The sequence below is a fragment of the Cherax quadricarinatus genome, chromosome 33, assembly GCF_038502225.1.
Source record: "Cherax quadricarinatus isolate ZL_2023a chromosome 33, ASM3850222v1, whole genome shotgun sequence".
Classification (NCBI taxonomy): domain Eukaryota; kingdom Metazoa; phylum Arthropoda; class Malacostraca; order Decapoda; family Parastacidae; genus Cherax; species Cherax quadricarinatus.
Window position 1 is genome coordinate 24628874 of NC_091324.1, and position 26301 is coordinate 24655174.

Genomic DNA, 26301 nt, shown 5'->3' on the forward strand with positions numbered 1-26301 from the left:
CTGGGGTACTATTCAAGGACTACAATGAAAATAAGTTACTTTGATTTTTTTTTGGTTTATCCTCCAGGTAGACTCCAGGTAGGTAATTTACACTGTGTGATAATTGTACTTATGTGTACATGTGCCTAAATAAACTTACTTATTCATGTTTGAGTAAAGGAGTGTGGGAAATATATGAGGCTAGTGTTGGACGATAACTGATATGAAAGATTTAATGTGAGCGAACGAGCATGTGATGCCGCGCGGACGGCACGACCAAAACTAAGGATAATGACTATTTTCAATTAAGGCATAAACATACACAGTAAGTCCATCCCATAATATGCACAACATTTATGGCAAACCCAGACTAGTTAGTTTAAGTTTAATATATTTATTATGCACCCCATACCCATCCTGTGAGTGGTGGTCAGAGATTACAAGAGGAACATAATGGGTCCAGGGACTAGGCCGCAGTTTTGATAGCTGAACAAGTTACAAAGGAAATGACCCATTTACACGTCTATACTTGATCACAATTGCAATGAGTTATTAATGCAAATATTAACTTTATTTACCGTGAGCTAAGCTCAGACTAGAACTAATATTGCATAGTTTTACTAATGGGTCTAGCTCTAGGGCAAGGAAATAATGAACAACTTCAAAGATCATTAATTCCTTTTCATTACATATGGGCTCCACGCTTGAAACCTTAGTGTACTTTGTGTACACACAGGGTCTGTATTAAGAAAGCCGAAAATAAATTAAGCACATCCTGAGGAACCCAATAATGTCAGAGATGTTCTCGAGGTGGGTGAGGGGAAATGAAAGGTGGAGAAAGGGCAGACAAAGGGGAAACGAGACCAGGGAAGAGGGGATAAGTGAGGGGGAGATAGAAAAGTGAAGGGAAAGTCGGGAAGGGAAGAGTGAACCACAAGCAGCGTTCAAAGTCCATAAATGTATGGATGTATGAAATGAAGAAAATATGGCTACACCTTGGGTACAAGACCCAAGGTGCAGCGATTGCTAACTGTGTATCGTGTGGTACACGGTTAGTAATCTATTTGGTTAAAATTCAAGAATTCTTCATAAAAACAAATATTGAACAAGCCTAGATATAACCTATTTATAGAGGTTAGAGAATAAGAAATAAGCACAATCTGTTAGTATTAACATACATGTATTTGTACAAGGAAGTAGCAGCCTCCGCCACCTCATACACCACCACAAAAAAAAAAAAACACCAATCTCCACCTTCAACAATAATAAAAACCACCACCAGCACCAACCTCCACTCCCTCCCCTACTACCTGACCGCTCTGACAAAAAAAACAAGCCAGAGTGCGAGGATGTAAGCTACTTTTTTCTCCACAGTGCCAGAGTTATATGTGGAAGCAAGAGGGAGACACACAACTTTCACCTTGTCAGTGTACACTAATGTGATATGAACGTGTCGAGCAGGCATGTACACACGACCCGGCGGTCATAGTTTGGTCGTACAAAGAAAGGGGGAATAAGAAAATATTATTCGCTAGGAGAAAAGGAAAAAAGTTTCCCTGACGTGGGTCCCAGTCGTATAATGACTTGAAGTTTACCTGGAGGTCGTTCCGGGGGTCAACGCCCCTGCAGTCCGGTCCTCGACCAGGCCTCCATGGTTTAACAGAAGCCTTCGACTGGCTTACCTGTCCACTCCCCGAAAAGTAAACATCACAGATGGCTTGCCCTGCCGCCCCGTTTGAGAGAAGTGCCTTGATCCAAAGAAATGAAGCTCTCCCCCCTTTCCTTGGATCGACTCTGACTGTCTTCTCGTAGGGATTATAAAGAATTAAAATAAAATCGCACCGCTTCCTCACTACACACGCATATTCTCTCTTTTCTAACAGATGACTAGTGAGAGGCTACTTTAATTCCCTATTGCTATTGTTGTCTCTTGATACACACCCCTCAAGGAAGGTTCCTTGATGTTGGTGAGGGGCTCTTGATTTAGGGAATTGGATCTGTGCTCCAGTTCCCCGAATTAAGCCTGAATGCCTTCCACATCCCCCCCCAGGCGCTGTATAATCCTCCGGGTTTAGCGCTTCCCCCTTGATTATAATAATAATAATCTTGATACACAACCCGCACATAAAAGAGAGGAGCTTACGACGACGTTTCGGTCCGACTTGGACCATTTACAAAGTCACACCATTTCTATGTGCGGGTTATTTGTGTATCGTTCCAGTCACGGTATTGTCTTTTTTGTTATTGTTAGTTGTCTCTTGATTTTATCCGTCTTTGTGTAGCTTCTCTTTTTCTTTGCAAGGCAGCTAATCTCAAACTTTCAGTATTGCCATGGGCTTTCCCCTCTCCTTTGTCTTGCTAACCCATACGTGTAATATCTCGAAATTTTTCTACTTCCTAATATTGATGTACGTCATTCTCTCTCTTGCTCAGTATATCAAGTTTAAAAGGTGAGTAGGAATAATGTTTCAGACTATATTTAAAAAAGGATTATGAATGAATTGGACCTGAAATCCCAATAGCCCGGTGAGATGATGTTATTAAAATATATAAAAAACAAGGAAAATACTATTAGATATTTACATATCAAAGCACTAGGATCAGATTAGATGTCACTCCAGATTAAGAATAATGCGCAAAAAAACAAAACTCTGCTCTTGAGAACCACTGAGGCTTCAGGTGAACTGACACAAAGTGGAAAATATCAAACATTGTGTCGATATTTACAAAATATAATAAGCAGGACCATTATTTTAGTTTATTTGCAACGCTAAACCCGTGTGGGTCATTCAGTGCAAGGAGTGATGGATGGTCGACCCTCAGTCCGCTTAGCAGCGTGAGACAGATTGGAAGGACCAGGTCTTGAGAGAGAAATGGACCCTGTTGTGACTTACACTTCTAAGTCTCTCAAGCCCTCTTTTTAACCTTTTCCATTGATTATATTTTTTTTCCTTTACCGACATTAATTACAAGTATTATGCTAGTTTGGATCATTTTTTTTATGAACGAAGTGAATGTGGTAAACGTTTTTAACAAGTGCATTTAAGAAAATAATTATATACAATACACAGAACGTAAAGTGATTAAATGAAAGTTGCAAAGGGAGAAGAAAAGGTAGCGATAAACGGATAAAAATGAAGAAACTATATGAAAATTATTTAAGTATATCTTAAGGAGTAAACAAATTAATAATGCCAAAACTAATATTTAGTGCGGGATTAATGTATTCTTCAGTTGTGGTGTACAAGTGAAACAGTCTTACTGACCCTCGTGTAGTCAATGGCATTTAAACCTAGCAGCGTTGTATGATCCATACCAGTATGGCACATGTTACTGAATATAACAACCATAGTTTTAAATTTAAAAAATCTAACAGCTTGATTATAATAATTTAAATCCTAGGAAGCTAACAACTTCACTATACATTTTGAAGTAACTGGCTGTGTCCTTCCAGTCTTATTCACGGCTGGTGCTGGTAACTCGCCAACCCCCTCTAAAGGAACTACTTAGCAGTCATTATGCCATCACTAAGCCTGACTGATCGGAGACAGGGCTGCAGTTAACTGAAGGATACGTAAGTTTATTAAGGTACAGGTACACACAAGTACAATTATCATACATAATTTAACACGTGTGTAAATTACCTAGGATGACCCATAAAAGTCGGTCCTTGCGCTGAATGATCCTCATATTTTTACATTTTACTGCATTAAAATTTCATGACCACTCTTCACATTATTCCTATCACATGCACTGAGGTACAGGGATTATGCAATAAGGAGATACCTTTCTGGGACTATACACTGTAGTAGTGTCATTATGCCATCACACCCAGCCCAGTCTCAGACTAGCCCTCTTTAGGAGGGATAGGAAACAGGGTAAGAATGAGAACTATTACGAAACCTCAAAGTAAAGATAAAAAATTTTACCGACTGTAAGTAAAAGTGTGAGATTAAGCTGCCATCTTACATGTAAACGAGTCGGAAAGAAAAGGCCATCAACTGTGCGAGCACACACAACGCTTAATAGGCTTCCGTTTCACACTTGGGCAAGAAGACAACAGTACCGGTACGTCGTGGACGACTCTGTCTACCAGCCCAGCTCCAAGGTATGCAACACTGACGAAGGTGTAAGAACGTCTTTCAGGAATCGATAACATTCAAGGGCAGGGAGGTTGTCTCCATGCCGGTGAAAGGGTCTTCAGCCAAAGAAAAGAAGCCACCCTCCCTTTCCTCGAATCAAAATTCCCATTCCCAGGAGCTGTAGGGCCCCTAAAGATTTAGAGCCTCCTCATGAAAATAATAATAATGAGTCGAGAATGTACAGTACATCCATTTTAGTAACACTGGGTTAAACACTCACAACGAGGAACTAGCGTAAGAAAAGTGAAGCTGTTGACAAAGTTTATAATGACTTTTTAGAGAGCTGAGAAGATACACAAGAGCTGAGACCTACAAGAGGGGATGCACAAAACCTTGGACTAGTACCAGGAGATACACAAAAGCTAGGACCACCACCAGGAGCCACACAAGAGCTGGGACCACCATCACCACCATGAGACACACAAGAGCTGGGACCACTACCAGGGACATAAAGCGAAAGTACACATTCAAATGAGCCTAGAGATTTAAGGAGGAACTTCAAGAGCGCAAGGGCAGCCAGTGAAAGACTGGGAGCAAATTTTATACACGAATTCCGATGTAAATACGACAAACAAATCGATCTGAATGTATCACGTGGTCAAAATGCGGAGCCCAGGAGCTGGAGCCCGATCCATGGTGATACAGGTGAAAAAATGTGACATTTATGAGTTCCTGTTTTGAACAATGACCAAGAATAAAGAAAAAACACATTTAGCAGCAGCCCTTTGAGCGAAACATTGTTCCCGAAATGTTCTACTAGATGTTCCTTGGAGACATTTCTGTTGACAGTAAGCCTTTTAAAAACCTCACTGTTCTATGGGTGATTATTTGCTATTAATGTGTCAATCTAAGCTAGAATCAATATGTGCGTGAAGCTCTGGGCAAGATGGTAGTGAGTCCGCAGCTCATCTGCAGTGTGGCGGCAGCTGCAACACCCACGCACTCCAGGCCCGCCCACACCACCCTCACACCTCCACGCCCACACACTACCACCACACACACACGCATACCACGCCCACACACACACCACCACCACACTCATCATCACACCCACACCACTACCACACTCACACACTCACCACCATCACACCCACACCACCACAACACTCACTGCTCCCACCATCTTATAGAAATGTTAATAAATATCGCTGCCAATTGCGGGAAAGTGAGAAGTAGAATGAACTGGAGAACACAGTAAAAGATTTGGCCATTAAGATAAGTAAGCTTTCCTCAGGAAATTTCTGATTGTACAAAGAGCAGTGTAAATTTCTATAATGGTTTTGATGCATATAAAGGTTGTAGGCATAAATTATGGTAAACATTATGTAAATCTGACCAAGGATAATCCAATAAAGTCAGGGTGACTTATTTCCATTGGGGTTTACAAGTACAAGTATTAGATCCTATCAAGCAGTACGGACTGGAGCTCAACACACGCAAGCATTTGCTAGGTAAATACACACACACACACACACACAGAAGCAGTAATAATAATAACACCAGGGCCTGGCCACAAATTCGCTTCACCAAGGTCCTGACGGCGCATTTGGCAGGAGGCAAGGAGGGAGGGCAAGAGGGAGGGCAGGAGGGAGGATTTATTTCATCCCCCCTCCCTCCTCAGGCTCGTGTTTCTCTGGGGTACCATGTAGCTCACTGGTGAGAGCAGTCGACTCACAATCTTGAAGTCCCGGGTTCTATTTCCTGGCACTGAGAAACATCTGGACAAGTTTCTCTAAACTTATGCTGCCAGTGCCCACCTAGCAGGAAAAAATGGATTTCTATGTGTCAGCCAACCGTTGTGGGTAGCCTAATCAACCAGGCTGTTACTGATGCCGCCTGCACACAGTCCGATGTACGAACCAAAGCCCATCTGGTCAGAAACTCAGTTGAGGAACTTATCAGGGTCTTTCCAAGACAGCCAGGGGTCTGCTGGTAATCCCCTTTATGTATGAAGGGTGGCCGAACCTCTTGCTTTCGTAGGGAAAGATTTGTAAGAGCAGAATCGGGACCAGTCCCTCTAGAATTTTCAGTGTGAATTATAATGCATTTATCACGTCTGCGTTCCAAGGGAATTTAAACGTTCCCAGTAATTTAGGTTCGTGATTAAATTTACAGGTTTGCAATTTCGCCCGTCTTGCAAGGGGCTGTTATTTACACCAACATTCCAGCCTAGAGAGAACAAGAGACATTATTTACTAGGCATCCTTTGTTTTGAATATTCTTATTATCTATCCTATCATTTTTCGTGGCGGTTGTGATAGTGACACGTGAGTGCATCTGACATTATCACTCCTAAGGCCATCACATTAGATTTCGCTCTATTGAGTGGTTAGTTAGTTGTATACTCCATTCCAGTTTATATTTCCTCAATTTTTCCAAAGCGGAGTAACTGAAATGTGTCCTCATTGAGCATTTATATTATTTTCTGTGGCCCACTGGAAGAAAAGATGATGCAGTGATATGATTTATATCCCTCGCTATGTCAGATATGATGATGAGGAAAAAGCTGGGGCGAGTACTGTGCCTTGGAAAACAAGAGCTTCTGACTATAGCAGTCTATGACTAGCTCCGTTTACCATTACTCTTTGAGTTATATGTCTTAGAAAGTTAAAAATCCACCAGTTCGCATTCCTTGTGGGCTATTACACTATGATCGAATGCTTTTGCAAAGTCTGTGCGTACTACATATGAATTTTGTTTGTCTTCCAGTGCATCCAAGACCTTACTGTCTTAGATTATCATATTTTCCTTGATTATAATATAGTTGATTGTGTTTATACTTTTCTTATTCCCCTAAATAAATTCCGGAACTATTTTTAAGAGTATGTTGTCCTCTCTCACAAGAGTGACTTTTTGAATGTGTTAATACACAAATAACTGTTATGATAAATTCGACTCACCATTTTTTTTACCGCCGCTTCTGATTAACAATTCCTTTAGTACAATATAATGGCCCTTATTTACTTTGTTATTTTCTTCTCTCTCCCTGGTGATGTTAAATGATGGGTTGTATGTATGGGTTGTGAGTTCATCGTTACTGTGGATTTTTTTTTGCCACTCAAATTTTGACATGTTTGTTATCTTAGTTTCTGGAGTTTGTTGAATTGCTTTTACCAATTCCCCTTCTACTTTGTCTCTTCTCTATAGTGTGTCTACATATTTATCTAGTTGATTATGCGTGAGTGAAGGTATGTGGGTGGGAGATTTCTTCATTTGCGTGGAAATACGAAATGGCGAACGGAGTATTGAGTTTCAAGGGTATAAAATTAAATTTCGTGAGCGTGGAAAAATGCTTCACGCGTTTAAAAATAAGATTTACCACCAACAACAGAATATGGTGTAAACAGTGTATGGTAGTTCTTCTTCTTTCGGAGTCCAACTAAATTATTAGCGTCGACCTCCTGTAATACAATCGACAAGGTAGCATAAAATGGTGCAAATAAAGAAAGGAAAGAAAACAGGATTGTGAGAAGAGATGGACAGGAACTCCTCCCTGAGCAACTCACCGGCTTGATGTCTCTGTGCAGGAAGCCGACCTCGTGGATGGCCTCGATGGCTCTAAGGATCTGGTGGCCAAGACGGAGCGCAGTGGAGAGGCTGAAGGCACCTCTGGGTTGGGCGCGGCGCAGTTCTGCCAGGTTCTTGGCCTGAAGCTGCATTACCACGTAGTTGAAGCGTTCATTACGACCGCACCCGATGAACCGACACACGTGTTCCCGACCTGTGTGACATACCAGCACTGTTAATAATGACACCTCTACGCGCATTGCTACACGTGGTCTTCTTAGTAAATATGAGCACAATAAAGTGATGCATATACACCCAACAAACTCACACATTCTTAGTGGACAAAAATATAGTATAGCAATTCATATTTACACTGACAAGGACAAATCCACTGACTATAGTTATTTTTGGCCTCCCTCTTCTTCCTATCTGGCTAAGCTCCATACCATACTCAAGAAGAGTAAGTATTGAGCTATATTTATGAATAAGCCCGCTCATATATTTGATGCACATCTTGCAGTCATTCAGTTCAGATTAATTTGCAAGAACTTGCATATGCCGCCAGTTGTTTAATGAGTAATTCCGTGTCACTGTTACGTAGCCATGAACTACTCTTATCATTTAAGGGAAATCGGGTTTACTGGTTATAATTTAAATATATGTCTGACATCACTGCAACACTAATACTGCTGCTTCTGAACGTTACAAAGTTCTAAAATTCCATGACGAATATAATGTCCCTAAGGAACAACTAGCACATTTCTTAGTATGGCCCTTGGCATCCCTAGAGTGAATGTGGCGCTCAGCAACAGTGCCGCTGACAGCAGTCAGCTGTAAGCTGAGTGGGGGAGGTGAGGCACACATGTGAAGGATGAAACAAACACACGCACACACAATGGGGTTTATTCGTCAAAGATTATCTCGCCACTTATGGTTCCTGCTCATCACTGTCCATCATAGCCGTCTACCCGCCTACCGTCTATCCGCCCAAGAGGGCCTCGACCACCATGGCCCCTATCATGGTCAACACGGTCAACTCCCTCGCACCTAATGTGGCTCCCTGTCCGAGACTTATCTTTCCCTGCTCTACTATCATTACCTCAAGTCAATGATGGCCTCTTATTTATCTGTCTTGGTCCCCAGAGCTTACGTCATTGTGACAGCACTCCATCTCATACTCAAACCAAGTTATAACTCTCTCGCTGAGGCTAAGTGAGGTCTAAAACTTCCTCAAAGTAAACTTTATGGGTTCCTTTCGAGTGAAAGAATTCTGATGGCACTGCACCTCCACCAAGTTATGTGGCATCTTTCAAGGTCTTCAGGTAAGAGAAAAGTATTTGCCAAGGTGTAAGTGTGCTGGGCAGAGCTGAGGTAGACGTGACTCTTGTCACCACCTCCACCACCAGCCTCCACCTCCACCCAGCACTAGCCTCCACCTCCACCCAGAACTAGCCTCCACCTCCATCAGCCTCCACCTCCACAACCAACCTCCACCTCCACTCTCCACCAGCATCCACTTATATCCACCCCACCACCAGCATCCACCTACCAACAACATCCACCTCTATCACTAGTTGTTGTTATTGTCGTTCTGCTTCCTTTTACGTCAATGGCGCACTGGTGTTACGAGTGTGTGGCATCTAATGACCAGGTAGGTCTTGAAACAAGGCTTCCTTGTTACCTGTTACCAACAGACACTTGTACTAGTAATATTACTCAATGAGAACACCAGTCCTTCCGTCAGGAGATATGATAAAGTGTCCCCTGACGCGAGTCACAGTACATGACTCGCTGAGTGAAGCTTTTTCCATACGCTATAATAATAATAATTTTTTATTATAATAATAATAATTTTTCGATACGTGATCGAAGCCTTTCATTGGCTTACACACACACACACAAGATGTTCCAGAGAGGGGACACAGAAACAAGGAGTCACTCTTGGAAGTTGAAGACTCAGATGATTCACAGGGATGTTAGGAAGCATTTCTTCAGTCATAGAGTGGTCAGGAAGTGGAACAGTCTGGCGAGTGATGTAGTGGAGGCAGGAACCATACATAGCTTTAAGACGAGGTATGATAAAGCTCACGGAGCAGGGAGAGGGCTTAGTAGCGTTCAGTGAAGAGGCGGGTCCAGGAGCTGAGTCTCGACCCCTGCTACTACAATTAGGTGAGTACACACACACACACATACAAACATATATATATATATATATATATATATATATATATATATATATATATATATATATATATATATATATATATATATATATATATATATATATAATGCATGAGTATACTGTAGTATTTAAGTAATATTCTTCAGTGGCCAGCATATAGAGCAGTAGAACAACTTGTTAATACAAAGATGAAAGTCGTGAATCTCAGGGGTTCTAATTACCTTAGTGAAATTACCTAGGCCCTTCCTGTAATTACAACTGCCTAGGTGTAATTGCATAGGAGTAATTACCTGCCGAGGTCCTCGTCCTCAGTCACCAATCCATTAAAGTCTGGAAGGAGTACTCACCCTGAAGCTTCTTGAGGACGGCCACCTCCATCTTGAGGACCTGCTTGGGCTGCTTGGCAGACTCCAGTTTAAGGGCTACCTGCTCGCGGGTCACCAGGTCCTGACCCTCGTAGATCTCCCCGAACCCGCCGCCACCGATCTTGCGTACCTGGAATTACCAAAACTTTGTATATGGCGTAGCGCTGAGAGAGAGAGAGAGAGAGAGAGAGAGAGAGAGAGAGAGAGAGAGAGAGAGAGAGAGAGAGAGAGAGAGAGAGAGAGAGAGAGAGAGAGAGAGAGAGAGAGAGAGAGAGAGGGAGAAAGAGATAGAAATACTGTGATCAATCAGCATGAGTGGATACATTAGAGTCGTGATGATGGTAAAGCCATGGCCAGTGCTGGAACACCAGCCAGCCTGTCAATCAGCCAGCCAGCCAGCCAGCCAGCCAGCCAGCCAGCCAGCCAGCCAGCCAGCCAGCCAGCCAGCCTACTAGTAATGGTGTCGCCAAGCCACAATAACAACAAAATATTACAAGAACACTCCACTGCTCAACAAAGATAACAACACAGGAACACCTTCATATCTATTCATTTATTTCAGTAATAGTTCCTTGTATATGTTCCAGTAAACATAAATTACAGAAAAGCTGCTGCATTGTTATTTTTTTCCAACAAATAAACAAACATAAAAACACATGCTCAATAATAACCCACATGGAGACAAAAACACAGGAGGTGGATTGATCTGTATATTTCGAACCCCTTCTGGAACCCACTTCAGCAGAACCATCAACCTCCTGTGTTTCTGTCCTCAAACAGTAAAGAAAATATTTGGGTTCCGTTATTTGCTCCAGAAGACATTAAAGAACACGAAAATAAAATAAAGAAAGTCACTATACCGTGGCTGGTAAAACTTTAAAAAAAAATAATCCACCCTCTGGAAAACAAATTTTAAATAACAAATCACAACGTCGGTTTAAATTTGTCTTTCTAAATGGCGTGTTAGCTGTGAATTAAATAACGTACTGCTGATCAGTTATTTATTTTGGCAAACAAAAAGAAGACTGCCGAGGATCAGTTATTGTTCCAGCAAGAGTAAAGAACATGGTGAAGATCAGGTATTTGTTTCGTCACTGCCGAGGTGACACTCTTGTTGCTCGTTTACCATCAACACTGACTTGACTGAGAGTTTCTTCTGTCAAGTATAATTACCATGGTGTTTCACGCCCACCACTTACACACCCACGCCCACCACCTCCACACCCACGCCCACCACCTCCACACCCACCTCCTCCACACCCACGCTCACCACCTCCACACACACCCACCACCTCCACACCCACGCCCACCACCTCCACACCCACGCCAACCACCTCCACACCCACGCCAACCACCTCCACACCCATGCCAACCACCTCCACATGCACGCCCACCACCTCAACACCCACGCCCACCACCTCCGCACCCACGCCAACCACCTCCACACGCACGCCCACCACCTCCACACCCACGCTAACCACCTCCACACACACCCACCACCTCCACACCCACGCCCACCACAACACACTCCCACCACCTCCACGTTCACCACCTGCACATTCGCCTGCCCCTAATATGCATCTCATAATACACATCTCATGTTGTGATCTATCTTACCCTTTTATGGAGTGGATGCTTCTTTTCCATCGAAAATCCAGTAATTTATTTTTTACCTTGCCTACGTCATGGGACTGAAGGCACCAGTGAGCAGTTTATCATACGATCAAGACCTGCGTCACATCAGCAGCAGCCTGGCAAACGGAGGCTCGAGCCTCAATTACTCCTTGCACTGAATGACCCAAACCAGTTTAACACTTCGTGAAATACAAACACAATCAGAAAATATTCTGTGTGTGTGTGGGGGGGGGGGGGAAACTGTATATATAAAGACGCCCACCGAGGCATATTTAATGAGTTCTAAGTTACGTAATTTACACGTCGCATAGGATGCAAAAAACACTGGAATCAGGGGCGAGAAATTAGCAAAACATGTATTTACTGAACACTTCTTCAGGGGGTTCGAACCTTCAACGCTGATGCGTGTAACTCAGGGGAAGGTTCGGATTATTACAGTGCCTGGCCCTCTTGAGGGTGTTGGGATACAGCTCCTAACCCTCTGGAGGATGTTAATTACGATACAGCTAGACTTCTTGAACACAGTGAGCTAGAAACCCTAGTTCTTCTCAGCCTATTCTTCTTCTTCCTCTTATTATTATTATTATTATTATTATTAATTCCATGGGGAAATGCTAAACCCGTAGAGTTACATAGTGCCTGGAGTTTGTGATCTAATTCCTTGGATCACTTCCCTTGAGGGGGGAGGCCTTCAAGGTGTTGATCTCCAGCTACTGGACCGCTTGGGAAGGTTGGCCTATAGCTTTAGGTCTCTTCAATAAGTTTAGATGCAACCCTCTGCCTCTTGAGGGCTGGACGGTTCAACTACTATGTTTCTTGCGCGGGTTGAAGTAGAGGGGGCTGGGGTTTCGGGATCCGGGGATACTTTTCTCAGATCGTACGAAACACATCTAATTTGTACAATGTATCACCCACTTAGGGGTTTATCCAAGTAATGAACAAAAAGACAATACCTTGACTGGAACAATACACAAATGACCCGCACATAGAGGAGCTAACGACAACGTTTCGGTCCGACTTGGACCATTTACAAGTGACTTGTAAATGCTCCAAGTCGGACCGAAACGTCGTCATAAGCTTCACTCTCCTATATGCGGGTTATTTGTGTACTTATCCAAGTACTTCATACCACCTGTGGACTCGTAAAGGCAGAGCTGCCGCGTCTATCTCAGTACTCTGTTATACAGTTTAATGCGAAATAAATCATTCTTTCTATAACAATGCTTATAGAAACTATCTTTTTTTGCGCTTAATCAATGTAAAAAAAAAACATTTATTTTCTTGAATTTATTTATGAGTATCCCTTCAGTAATGTGAGTATCCCTGATCGTCTCTGGTGACTGCTACAGGTGAAAGACACGGGAAAGGCTAAGGTAGACCACTGTAGAATTAAACACGTGCAATATATGAGTATCTTTATTTACAAATAAAGATACCCAGATGTTGCACATGTGTCTTAATTTTTCATCTTGTCGGTATTGTTTACCATTTATATACAAGGTGGACCATTGTTGTACCCTGGTCTGACGTGCGCATGCGGGCCACCTGGTCTAGGGGCCGCATGCGGGTACCACATAGACAGCACTGAGTTAAAGCATCATTATGCACACTAACACATCCCAGACATTATGAACATCATCACCAACACTAATAATAACGTTACCAAACTACCACCACAACCACCACCACCATTATTAGCACCAGCTCCATGACCACCACTAACACCACCATTATTAACACCGCTACCAACTCCACTACAACCACTAACACCACAACCACCACCATCATAATTAGCACTGCTACCAACTCCACTAGCATCACAACCACCACCATCATTATTAGAACTGCTACCAATTCCACTACCACCACGACCACAACCACTACCACCACCACCATCATCACGGTCACCAACAACAATAATCCCTTCTTGGGATCTAGGGATTCTCGAGATCTAAATTAGATCGGGGTGTTGATAAGATCAACTTTCACCTTGAAGAAGGTCTCCTGGGGTGAAGAATGATCCCTCTTGCGCGATCCTTCACACATCTTGAGATATGGACTTGCCTCTTCCAGTTGGCGCATGGCGGCCTCGAGAGGAAATTAAAATGATGAAGAATGTTGCCCTCAGTTTATCTTGCAATGTCCCAGCTTGCACTAGGGTGGACCAGGCCGCGACCTTGTGGCGGGCAGGCCAGTGTGTAAGTTGCCAATGAAATACAGTGACCACAGTGTTTTGCTCTATGATACTACCGGGAGGGAGTATAGGGAGAACTACTGGGAGGTAGAGAAGTATGCACTACTGTTTATTTCGGGAATTAGAATGGATACAGCGCTGCGAAAGCCTTCATCTCCTTAGCTCACTTGAGCTAAGCAGATATGCATACCCATCTCTCTGTATTTCTCCCTGTGCGCCCTCGCTCCAGGTTGTAACACAGCGGAGGAGAACACCGTGGTCACTATAGAAGGAAACATCCATGCATCGGCAGATACAAACAAACGGCTCACATTAATATATTTCCAACAATATCTATTTTATCATTCGCTCGTGAGGACACAGGCACACACAGTCTTCAGGGATGCTGACCTGAGTGCAGGTAGGGCGCCTTCTACTAGCGCACGGAGCACTACATATCTGTTCATCCACAGTCCTACACTGTATGCCATTCCTCAATTGACTAACACTAAAGATTATATTTTTATAGACATTCCAAACAAGAAAGCTACAAAATATGTCATTAATGTAGTGATGTCTTTCATATAAGGAAATAACGAAAAACTGGTACGGTTTCATCAATGTAACATCAGTAGAACCAATGATGTTTCAGACTGATTTTGAACCAACAGGAGTAGAGGCATAAAGACACGTTGTCCTCCAGGTATGCCACAGTGCAACATTTGGGTATCTTTACTGTGGAAACGTTTTGCCACACAGTGGCTTCACCAGTCCAATACAAAGAAGAAAGTAAAGATCACAAGGGGATTGAGGAAATTAGTCGTCCCTCAGCCTGGAGTCAATGTAATTAATTAGTTCATCAATCACGACTGATTGACAAATTACATCGATCCCAGGCTGAGGGACTGATAACATCAATCCCCTTCTGATCCTCACTTCTTTGTACTGGACTGATGAAGCCACTGTGTGGCGAATCTTTTCTACAATAAAGATACCCAAGTGTTGCACGTGTGTCTAATTTTTCAACTTGTCGGTTCTCTGAACCATTTATCTACATGCCACAGTATTGATCTAGTCTTCAACATTACAACGGACGGGCAGCTAAAGGACAGGTATTCTCAATTTCAGTTGCTGATGTCAATATTTGTGTCCAACCCAGCATAATTAATTACAAAGGCGTATACTGAAGCTGAGCGCAAGTAACACCGCTGGACTAAATATATATATTCAACCATGATTATTATTATTATAATCAAAAAGAAGCGCCAAACCAGAAGGGCTATACAGCGCTATATTCAACCATGAGCACACACGAGGCATTGTCAGTGCCCCACTGCAGTAATTATCCAGCAACAAAGGCTTGTCTTAATCCTATATAAGATGACACTGAACCCAAATAGAGAGTGTTTACGGTTCTAGAGCGGTGCTTCAGTAACCGGTTGTCAAGGACATGTTATATCCATGACAGCAATTAGATCCCTCGTGCACAAAAACAACGGACATTAACAAAGCTAAGCATACAGACCGTAGCGACATACTCTTATGTCTTGAGAACTTTAATGGATTCATTTCATGTATAAGGGGAATTACTAACAGACCAATAGCTGTCTTCAAGAAGGAACTTTGAAAGTTCCTCAACTCGGTTCCAGATCAAGCGGACTGTGGTGCATTCGGTGCGTCTAGTATCGACAGCTTGGCTGATAAGTAAATCAGCCGTGATGCCTGGTCTAGGACCAGGCAGAGGGGGCGGTGACCCCAGGTATATCCTTGGTTACCTACGTTAAGTTTACTGAACTAAACCTCAAGAACAAGAGCATAGTGCACGTACAGTGTTGTATAGGCTGGCGACAAGATAACAGGGAATATGATACGTAATGGTATACAATATCGACAAATTGATGTCTTACTTATCACAAATTAACATGTTGGGTTGCACCCATGAACCCCCTAGAGGCAACCCACGATGACTATAATGTTCTATAGCTGTATATAGAATCCTTTACCTTGTTATACATGAAGGCTACATCACCTGGAGGGTACCTGTCCGACTCTTCAACTTAGGTACTCTGTACGGGGGTGACGGTGTTATGGCAGGGCACTGGGTCTACCTGGGATAACCCACACTTGGCATGCACAGTCAACATTTCCGGAGGAGAAAAAAAAAAAGGGGATTTGGCAAAGTATCCATCGCAGAATTTATATATAATGCAGGCGGGCTGGGGGCCCCAGGAGGAGTGGTAAAATAAGATTCAAGAAGAAAGAACATTTACAAGGATAATCTGGAGAGGCCCAACCCTGCTCCCAAAATATACCTTTTAAAAGTGACAAGTCAAGGTTCCATGAATGTATAAAAAACAAAAAGGCACAATACCGTGACCGGAACAATACACAAATAACCCGCACATAGAAGAGAGGAGCTTACGACGACGTTTCGGTCCGACTCGGACCATTTGCAAAGTGTGACTTTGTAAATGCTCCAAATCGGACCGAAACGACGCCGTAAGCTTCTCTCTTCTATGTGCGGGTTATTTGTGTATTCATGAATGTAATTATGATATGATATAACAAAAATACAGAGAAGACCCTCTGACGCGCTCACTGTTGACATCACACAACACCTGACTTTTTGACTGACTATCTACTTGACTTACTGTCTACCTGACTCATTGACTGACTGTCTACCTGACTGATTGCCTACCTGACTGTCTACCTGACTGACTGTCTACCTGTCTGACTGTCTACTTGACTGTCTACCTGTCTACTTGACTGACTGCCTACCTGACTGACGGATGACTAGCTCTCAAAGTCTTTGTATGCCTAGCTGGAGATTTAAACAAAAAAATCATACTTGAGCAGTGTGCTGCTACTCTGTTATATATATATATGTGCTGCTATTTGTTCTATATGAAAATTAAATAGTAAAATCAAAAGCAATCTAAGTTTCCCTATCACATCCCACACACAGGACGCATATATTACAGATTGTTGAAATTTGTCAGCGTGAGCTGGGAGACATCAGTAGGAGGAACAAGAGGATATCATCAAGTATTCAAGAAGCCAATGACGACGTTTCGGTCCGACTTGGACCACTGACTAGTCAATGGACCGAAACGTCAAAAGGTTCATTCTCCTATGTGTGGGTTATTTGTGTATTGTTCCAGTCACGGTGTTGTGACTTTTTGTTATTTACATGCAGAGTGATCCAAGATAAGATGGGCAGGACTAAGCTACATTACCGAACATTAATGATGAGAGAGAGAGAGAGAGAGACAGAGACAGAGAGAGAGAGAGAGAGAGAGAGAGAGAGAGAGAGAGGGAGAGGTGAGAGAGAGAGAGAGGTGAGAGAGAGGGGTAAGAGGAAAGGTCGCATTCAAAACATGACATACACAAACACTGAAATGCACACATACATATTCATACACATACATACATAAACACACGGGGCCAGGAGCAGTGAATGGAGCCCTGCAACCACATATAGGTGAGTACACACACTCTCCTATCTGGCAGAGGAGGGGCTAAGGACTGTCTCGACCCTCTAAATCACAACTTGGTGAATACATAGATTGGAGAGAAAGGGATAGAAGGGGCCTTGTGGCCGAGGGTGGGCCTGGGCGTCATAATGGGCTGGCTAGATCCAAGGTAAGCAGGGAGATCAGACTACCCTGGCACACCTTCAACAACGTACACTCTTGCACACTACCTTCACGCCTCCAGCAACACTCACTGCAGTCTAGCCTGACTCGTCTTTCAATTTAATAAATAGCACAGGAGCACAGTACTATCAACAGTAATATGAGTATGAGGAGACTGCCATTCACAGGGTGACTACCGCCTACAGCATGGTTTTGGGGTGGTCTACCGCCTACAGCATGAGTTTGGGGTGGTTTACCGCCTACAGCATGGGTTTGGGGTGGTTTACCGCCTACAGCATGGGTTTGGGGTGCTCTACCGCCTACAGCATGGGTTTGGGGTGCTCTACCGCCTACAGCATGGGTTTGGGGTGGTTTACCGCCTACAGCATGAGTTTGGGGTGCTCTTCCGCCTACAGCATGGGTTTGGGGTGGTCTACCACCTACAACATGGGCACGGAGTGCATAAAACTTTCAAACTAACTCAGCAGTTGCACCTTCCCATATAACTGTTATCGTAATATTAGTGCCGATATATTCCAAGACCTCCACACAACAACAACACTACAAAAAGGTGATTGTATAGTCTTAATGGGTGTACATATAATGGATTTGGGCTTGAGATGAACCTGCCTAGTATGGGAAAATAGTCCTGCAGCAGTGTTCTTCCTTTCTTATGTTCTAAGGTTTGGTCACCCTCTTCACTTCTCAGGGTCGCATCATCATTAACAGTGACAGGAGACATGACAGTGATACATGTAAACAACTCAGGAAACCTATTGCCATAGGTAAATAAGTTTATTAAAGCAGTTTACTTTTGTAGTATACAAAGATAGAGGCTTTCATAACTAATGTTGGTCTAGTATTGGAATGCACATTGCGGAAACTATCGTGTATGGAAAGTGAAACTAAGGCGTTGTCTTTGCTCATTGTACAGTAACGCACGGTGGCCACACTGTCGTTTATCGACGGCGAACAATAACAAGTCTATCACTGTGACATAATTGAACAGCTGCTCGAGGTAACCAGGCTGAAGATCTCCTTGATGAGTTTCACTGTGTACAATGTTCAGTGCTAAGATGTGCTACTAAGACTTACGACAGAGTTACTGTTCTCGCTGACTGATACCCTAAGACAAAGTAAGGCCTATACTATAATTTTAACTTGTTAAAGGAGGCGAAGGCGTAAGCCAGCGGAAGGCTTTGGTCAGATGACCAAAAACTCCAGTGGCGGGTCATCATATGACTAAGACCCACGCCAGGAAACACCTGTCTCGTTTCCTGTCCAATCTTACCTACCCTAACCTGGGGCCTATCTAATCACTCCATTATAGAGGAAATCAAGGCCACGCCTCCCTGGTGACCACCGGATCAGCCAGGTTATTGCTATCCGTGGATTGAAGGCTCACACAGCCATTATAGCTGATGAAGCACATCCTGTAGAAACATATCTAGTGTTGAAGACCTCTACATTTGTTAAGGCAATATTTCCTGTATCTGTTGACAGAGGTTGAAGAGTCGTGGACCGGTTATGTTATCACAATGAGGGATGAAGAGTCGTGGACCACTGATGTTATCACAGTGAAGGTTGAAAAGTCGTGGACCACTGATGTTATCAAAGTGAAGGTTGAAGAGTCGTGGACCACTGATGTTATCACAGTGAGGGTTGAAGGGTCTTGGACTATCCCAAGTTTTCATAGAATTAAATTAAACCACAGAACGGGCGGGACTCGAATCCATGGCAGGCGAGTCCTAAAACTGGCAGGTGAGCGTATTCAACCTCTGGCTCACGCCAACCTAACAAGCTTCACCTCACCAGGTATATTTCTCTACACCGTAGGAAATATTAGCACGGACTCCACTGTGACCACAAATGCTGCAGATTTGTACAGATGAATTCCACTGGCTGCGAATTTTATGGGTTCGTATATCCTGGGTGTGCTAAGTGAGCGCCGCACACCCACCAAAGACAGCAAATTCATCATAAATATTAAACTCACTCAACATTATAGTCATGGATCATAATGGGAAACTTCAGAGGCGGATCTACTATGAAACTAATGAACCTCGAGCTTCAGGACCCTTAATACCAGAGAGTCTCCAGAAGCGATTTTAGTCAACATTACTTTAAAATTTTAGGCCTACTGGATGAGAATTTTTTTTTATAAATAATAATAGTAATAATATAGTGTAATTCGATACAAAATAATAGTTAAAATAAAAATTTAAAGGTTATTAAAGTTTCACGTAGGTCTAGCCGTTGCTGGTTGCCAAGGTGACCCCTTAACAGTTCAAACTTCAGGGTCCCAAAAATGTATTATTATTAGTATCATCATCATCATTATTATTATTATTATTATTATTATTATTATTATTATTATTATTATTATTAAAACTTAGCGCTAGCCCCCCCCCCCCCCAAAAAAAAGTAGGTCCGCCACTGCCTGTGACAATAACCACCATAAGTTATTATCAACGATTGTTTACAATTGTGTTATAACGATTTTATGTCTTGTTTTCATCGAGTTTATTATCCACTGTGTATACAATATTATTATTTTATTGATGTTTGACGCCGAAGAGTTTGTCGTTCACTGCTGATATTTTTTACAAAGAATGAAACGAGCTTGTAAAATTTTACGAATGTATGTAAAACCTGCGGGTTTAAAAAGAGCTCGGATTTACCCAGCACTTATCCCATATCTCTCACACAATTAATTTGTTATGGCAGCGTGTACGTTAATTTGTTATGGCAGCGTGTACGTTAATTTATTATGGCAGCGTGTACGTTAATTTGTTATGGCAGCGTGTACGTTAATTTGTTATGGCAGCGTGTACGTTAATTTATTATGGCAGCGTGTACGTTAATTTGTTATGGCAGCGTGTACGTTAATTTGTTATGGCAGCGTGTACGTTAATTTGTTATGGCAGCGTGTAAGTAAATTTGTTATGGCAGCGTGTACGTTAATTGGTTATGGCAGCGTGTACGTTAATTTGTTATGGCAGCGTGTATATTAATTTGTTATGGCAGCGTGTATATTAATTTGTTATGGCAGCGTGTATATTAATTTGTTATGGCAGCGTGTATATTAATTTGTTATGGCAGCGTGTAACGTTAATTTGTTATGGCAGCGTGTACGTTAATTTGTTATGGCAGCGTGTAACGTTAATTGGTTATGGCAGCGTGTAAGTTAATTTGTTATGACAGCGTGTACGTTAATTTGTTATGGCAGCGTGTATATTAATTTGTTATGGCAGCGTGTATATTAATTTGTTATGGCAGCGTGAACGTTAATTGGTTATGGCAGCGTGTATATTAATTTGTTATGGCAGCGTGAACGTTAATTTGTTATGGCAGCGTGTAAGTTAATTTGTTATGGCAGCGTGAACGTTAATTTGTTATGGCAGCGTGTAAGTTAATTTGTTATGGCAGCGTGAACGTTAATTTGTTATGGCAGCGTGTAAGTTAATTTGTTATGGCAGCGTGAACGTTAATTTGTTATGGCAGCGTGTAAGTTAATTTGTTATGGCAGCGTGAACGTTAATTTGTTATGGCAGCGTGTATATTAATTTGTTATGGCAGCGTGTACGTTAATTTGTTACGGCAGTGTGTACGTTAATTTGTTATGGCAGCGTGTACGTTAATTTATTATGGCAGCGTGTATATTAATTTGTTATGGCAGCGTGTACGTTAATTTATTATGGCAGCGTGTATATTAATTTATTATGGCAGCGTGTACGTTAATTTATTATGGCAGCGTGTATATTAATTTGTTATGGCAGCGTGTACGTTAATTTATTATGGCAGCGTGTATATTAACTTGTTATGGCAGCGTGTACGTAAATTTGTTATGACAGTGTGTGCATTGATTTGTTATGGCAGAGTGTACATTACAGACATGACTTTGTCATGTCTGTATTTATGTCTGTTTACTGTGAAGATGAGAAACAGTAAGAGTGTGAGAACTTTGGCTTAAGGACGTGAGCGATGTAATACACTGTAACTGGATTTAGTTTGCGCTCCATTAGGTTTTGTTTTGTACACACGACCTCCATAACACCACTATAGTTGATAAATTAGACACTTGTGCAGTACTTGGATATCTTTATTGAGGAAACGTTTCGCCATACAGTGGCTTCATCAGTCCTATACAAAGAAGAATAGTGAAGATCAGAAGGAGTTTGAGGTAATCAGTCCACCAGTCCTTTCAAGACTGATGGACTGTTTACATCGACTCCAGGCCGAGGGATTGATTATCTCAATTTCTTCTGATCTTCACCATTCTTCTTTGTATAGGACTGATAAAGCCACTGTGTGGCGAAACGTTTCCTCAGTAAAGATACCTAAGCGTTGCACATGTGTCTAATTTATCACCATTATAGGTGCATCATACCACTACAGTTGTAACTCCCCCCTCCTCTCCTAGTTGCACCACACCACTACAGTTGTAACTCCCCCCTCCCCTCCTAGTTGCACCACACCACTACAGTTGTAACTCCCCCTCCCCTCCTAGTTGCACCACACCACTACAGTTGTAACTCCCCCATCCCCTCCTAGTTGCACCACACCACTACAGTTGTAACTCCCCCCCCCTCCTAGTTGCACCACACCACTACAGTTGTAACTCCCCCCTCCCCTCCTAGTTGCACCACACCACTACAGTTTTAACTCCCCCATCCCCTCCTAGTTGCACCACACCACTACAGTTGTAACTCCCCCATCCCCTCCTAGTTGCACCACACCACTACAGTTGTAACTCCCCCCTCCCCTCCTAGTTGCACCACACCACTACAGTTGTAACTCCCCCATCCCCTCCTAGTTGCACCACACCACTACAGTTGTAACTCCCCCCTCCCCTCCTAGTTGCACCACACCACTACAGTTGTAACTCCCCCCTCCCCTCCTAGTTGCACCACACCACTACAGTTGTAACTCCCCGTCCCCTCCTAGATGCACCACACCACTACAGTTGTAACTCCCCCCTCCCCTCCTAGTTGCACCACACCACTACAGTTGTAACTCCCCCCTCCCCTCCTAGTTGCACCACACCACTACAGTTGTAACTCCCCCCTCCCCTCCTAGTTGCACCACACCACTACAGTTGTAACTCCCCCCTCCCCTCCTAGTTGCACCACACCACTACAGTTGTAACTCCCCTCCCCTCCTAGTTGCACCACACCACTACAGTTGTAACTCCCCCCTCCCCTCCTAGTTGCACCACACCACTACAGTTGTAACTCCCCCCTCCCCTCCTAGTTGCACCAAACCACTACAGTTGTAACTCCCCCCTCCCCTTTAGTTGCACCACACCACTACAGTTGTAACTCACCCCTCCCCTCCTAGTTGCACCACACCACTACAGTTGTAACTCCCCCTCCCCTCCTAGTTGCACCACACCACTACAGTTGTAACTCACCCCTCCCCTCCTAGTTGCACCACACCACTACAGTTGTAACTCCCCCTCCCCTCCTAGTTGCACCACACCACTACAGTTGTAACTCCCCCTCCCCTCCTAGTTGCACCACACCACAACAGTTGTAACTCCCCCCTCCCCTCCTAGTTGCACCACACCACTACAGTTGTAACTCCCCCTCCCCTCCTAGTTGCACCACACCACTACAGTTGTAACTCCCCCCTCCCCTCCTAGTTGCACCACACCACTACAGTTGTAACTCCCCCTCCCCTCCTAGTTGCACCACACCACTACAGTTGTAACTCCCCCTCCCCTCCTAGTTGCACCACACCACTACAGTTGTAACTCCCCCCTCCCCTCCGAGTTGCACCACACCACTACAGTTGTAACTCCCCCCTCCCCTCCTAGTTGCACCACACCACTACAGTTGTAACTCCCCCTCCCCTCCTAGTTGCACCACACCACTACAGTTGTAACTCCCCCCTCCCCTCCTAGTTGCACCACACCACTACAGTTGTAACTCCCCCCTCCCCTCCTAGTTGCACCACACCACTACAGTTGTAACTCCCCCCCCCTTCTAGTTGCACCACACCACTACAGTTGTAACTCCCCCCTCCCCTCCTAGTTGCACCACACCACTACAGTTGTAACTCCCCCCTCCCCTCCTAGTTGCACCACACCACTACAGTTGTAACTCCCCCCTCCCCTCCTAGTTGCACCACACCACTACAGTTGTAACTCCCCCTCCCCTCCTAGTTGCACCACACCACTACAGTTGTAACTCCCCCCTCCCCTCCTAGTTGCACCACACCACTACAGTTGTAACTCCCCCTCCCCTCCTAGTTGCACCACACCACTACAGTTGTAACTCCCCCCTCCCCTCCTAGTTGCACCACACCACTACAGTTGTAACTCCCCCCTCCCCTCCTAGTTGCACCACACCACTACAGTTGTAACTCCCCCCTCCCCTCCTAGTTGCACCACACCACTACAGTTGTAACTCCCCCTCCCCTCCTAGTTGCACCACACCACTACAGTTGTAACTCCCCCTCCCCTCCTAGTTGCACCACACCACTACAGTTGTAACTCCCCCTCCCCTCCTAGTTGCACCACACCACTACAGTTGTAACTCCCCCCTCCCCTCCTAGTTGCACAACACCACTACAGTTGTAACTCCCCCCTCCCCTCCTAGTTGCACCACACCACTACAGTTGTAACTCCCCCTCCCCTCCTAGTTGCACCACACCACTACAGTTGTAACTCCCCCTCCCCTCCTAGTTGCACCACACCACTACAGTTGTAACTCCCCCTCCCCTCCTAGTTGCACCACACCACTACAGTTGTAACTCCCCCCTCCCCTCCTAGTTGCACCACACCACTACAGTTGTAACTCCCCCCTCCCCTCCTAGTTGCACCACACCACTACAGTTGTAACTCCCCCCTCCCCTCCTAGTTGCACCACACCACTACAGTTGTAACTCCCCCCTCCCCTCCTAGTTGCACCACACCACTACAGTTGTAACTCCCCCTTCCCCTCCTAGTTGCACCACACCACTACAGTTGTAACTCCCCCCTCCCCTCCTAGTTGCACCACACCACTACAGTTGTAACTCCCCTTCCCCTCCTAGTTGCACCACACCACTACAGTTGTAACTCCCCCTCCCCTCCTAGTTGCACCACACCACTACAGTTGTAACTCCCCCTCCCCTCCTAGTTGCACCACACCACTACAGTTGTAACTCCCCCTCCCCTCCTAGTTGCACCACACCACTACAGTTGTAACTCCCCCTCCCCTCCTAGTTGCACCACACCACTACAGTTGTAACTCCCCCCTCCCCTCCTAGTTGCACCACACCACTACAGTTGTAACTCCCCCCTCCCCTCCTAGTTGCACCACACCACTACAGTTGTAACTTCCCCTCCCCTCCTAGTTGCACCACACCACTACAGTTGTAACTTCCCCTCCCCTCCTAGTTGCACCACACCACTACAGTTGTAACTCCCCCCTCCCCTCCTAGTTGCACCACACCACTACAGTTGTAACTCCCCCCTCCCCTCCTAGTTGCACCACACCACTACAGTTGTAACTCCCCCCTCCCCTCCTAGTTGCACCACACCACTACAGTTGTAACTCCCCCCTCCCCTCCTAGTTGCACCACACCACTACAGTTGTAACTTCCCCTCCCCTCCTAGTTGCACCACACCACTACAGTTGTAACTTCCCCTCCCCTCCTAGTTGCACCACACCACTACAGTTGTAACTCCCCCCTCCCCTCCTAGTTGCACCACACCACTACAGTTGTAACTCCCCCCTCCCCTCCTAGTTGCACCACTACAAAATAACTAGAACACGAACCACAACTTCCACAACAGCAAAACAGCAACATTTTTACAGTACTGCTGTAGCTGCACAACAATACAGCTGCAACCAAACAATACCGTTACTTTTTTAGATTCTAAACATTAAGCAGAGTGCACCAGACGGAGAGATGGTGAATGCAAATACCATACACAACTTCAATAATAGGTATGATTCGGGCCTGGAGACCAGAAATCAATAAAGCCGGTCAATGTGAGTTAAGAGATGGGATCAAGGACCATCTCGACCCCTGCAAACACAACTGGGTAAATTTAGGTGAATATGTTCATAAGCGCAAGCACACACACACGCACACACACACGCACACACACACACACACACACACACACACACACACACACACACACATGACCCAGGTGGCAAATTTTCGGAGAATCGGGTGGTTCACAAAGAAAAGGAATCGGCCTCTCAAAGTAATTTTCACGGCAGAATCAACCTGAACCATGATCCTGCAGGAGAAAGCACGGCTGAGAGGCAAACAGGAGTTCATGAGTGTGTACCTCGATCGAGACAGAACACAGGAGGAAAGGATGATACTGAAAGAGAGAGTGCAAAAACGAAAGGAGGAATAGGAGGAAATGAAAAAGGAGAGCAGGATAACCCAGGAACAGGTGGAAGGACAAGCACACCCCCCAGAAGCACCTGCAGAAGGACTCCAGCCACGACACCCCCAAAGCAACTGAACAATCCAAACCAACCATCACACACCCATCCCTCTGTTCCCACCCCCTGCACCACGAACCCTGCCCCTACAGCAACCCCCTATGGGAGCTCTTCCTCCACCTCCACTGCATCCCCCCACAGGCCCCCACCAGGGTTCCTGCTCTCCCAACCCCAGTATTCCCCCAGGACCACAGTTACAGTATTAGAACAGAAGTTGAAGGTTTGGTACA

The 26301-nt window shown here is 44.3% G+C and overlaps 1 protein-coding gene across 6 annotated transcripts in view; it reads right to left on the minus strand.

Moving 5' to 3' along the window:
• The window catches only part of Asator (tau-tubulin kinase asator), a 304756-nt gene that overhangs the window by 94783 nt on the left and 183672 nt on the right, over positions 1 to 26301 (minus strand). For all 6 annotated transcript variants that reach the window (XM_070090930.1, XM_070090932.1, XM_070090931.1 and 3 more), the window contains exons 3-4: positions 10158 to 10305; positions 7628 to 7842 (exon numbers count right to left, since the gene is read on the minus strand). In XM_070090930.1, the coding sequence (XP_069947031.1) occupies positions 7628 to 7842; positions 10158 to 10305 (363 nt within the window). The remainder of the gene's footprint in view (positions 1 to 7627; positions 7843 to 10157; positions 10306 to 26301) is intronic.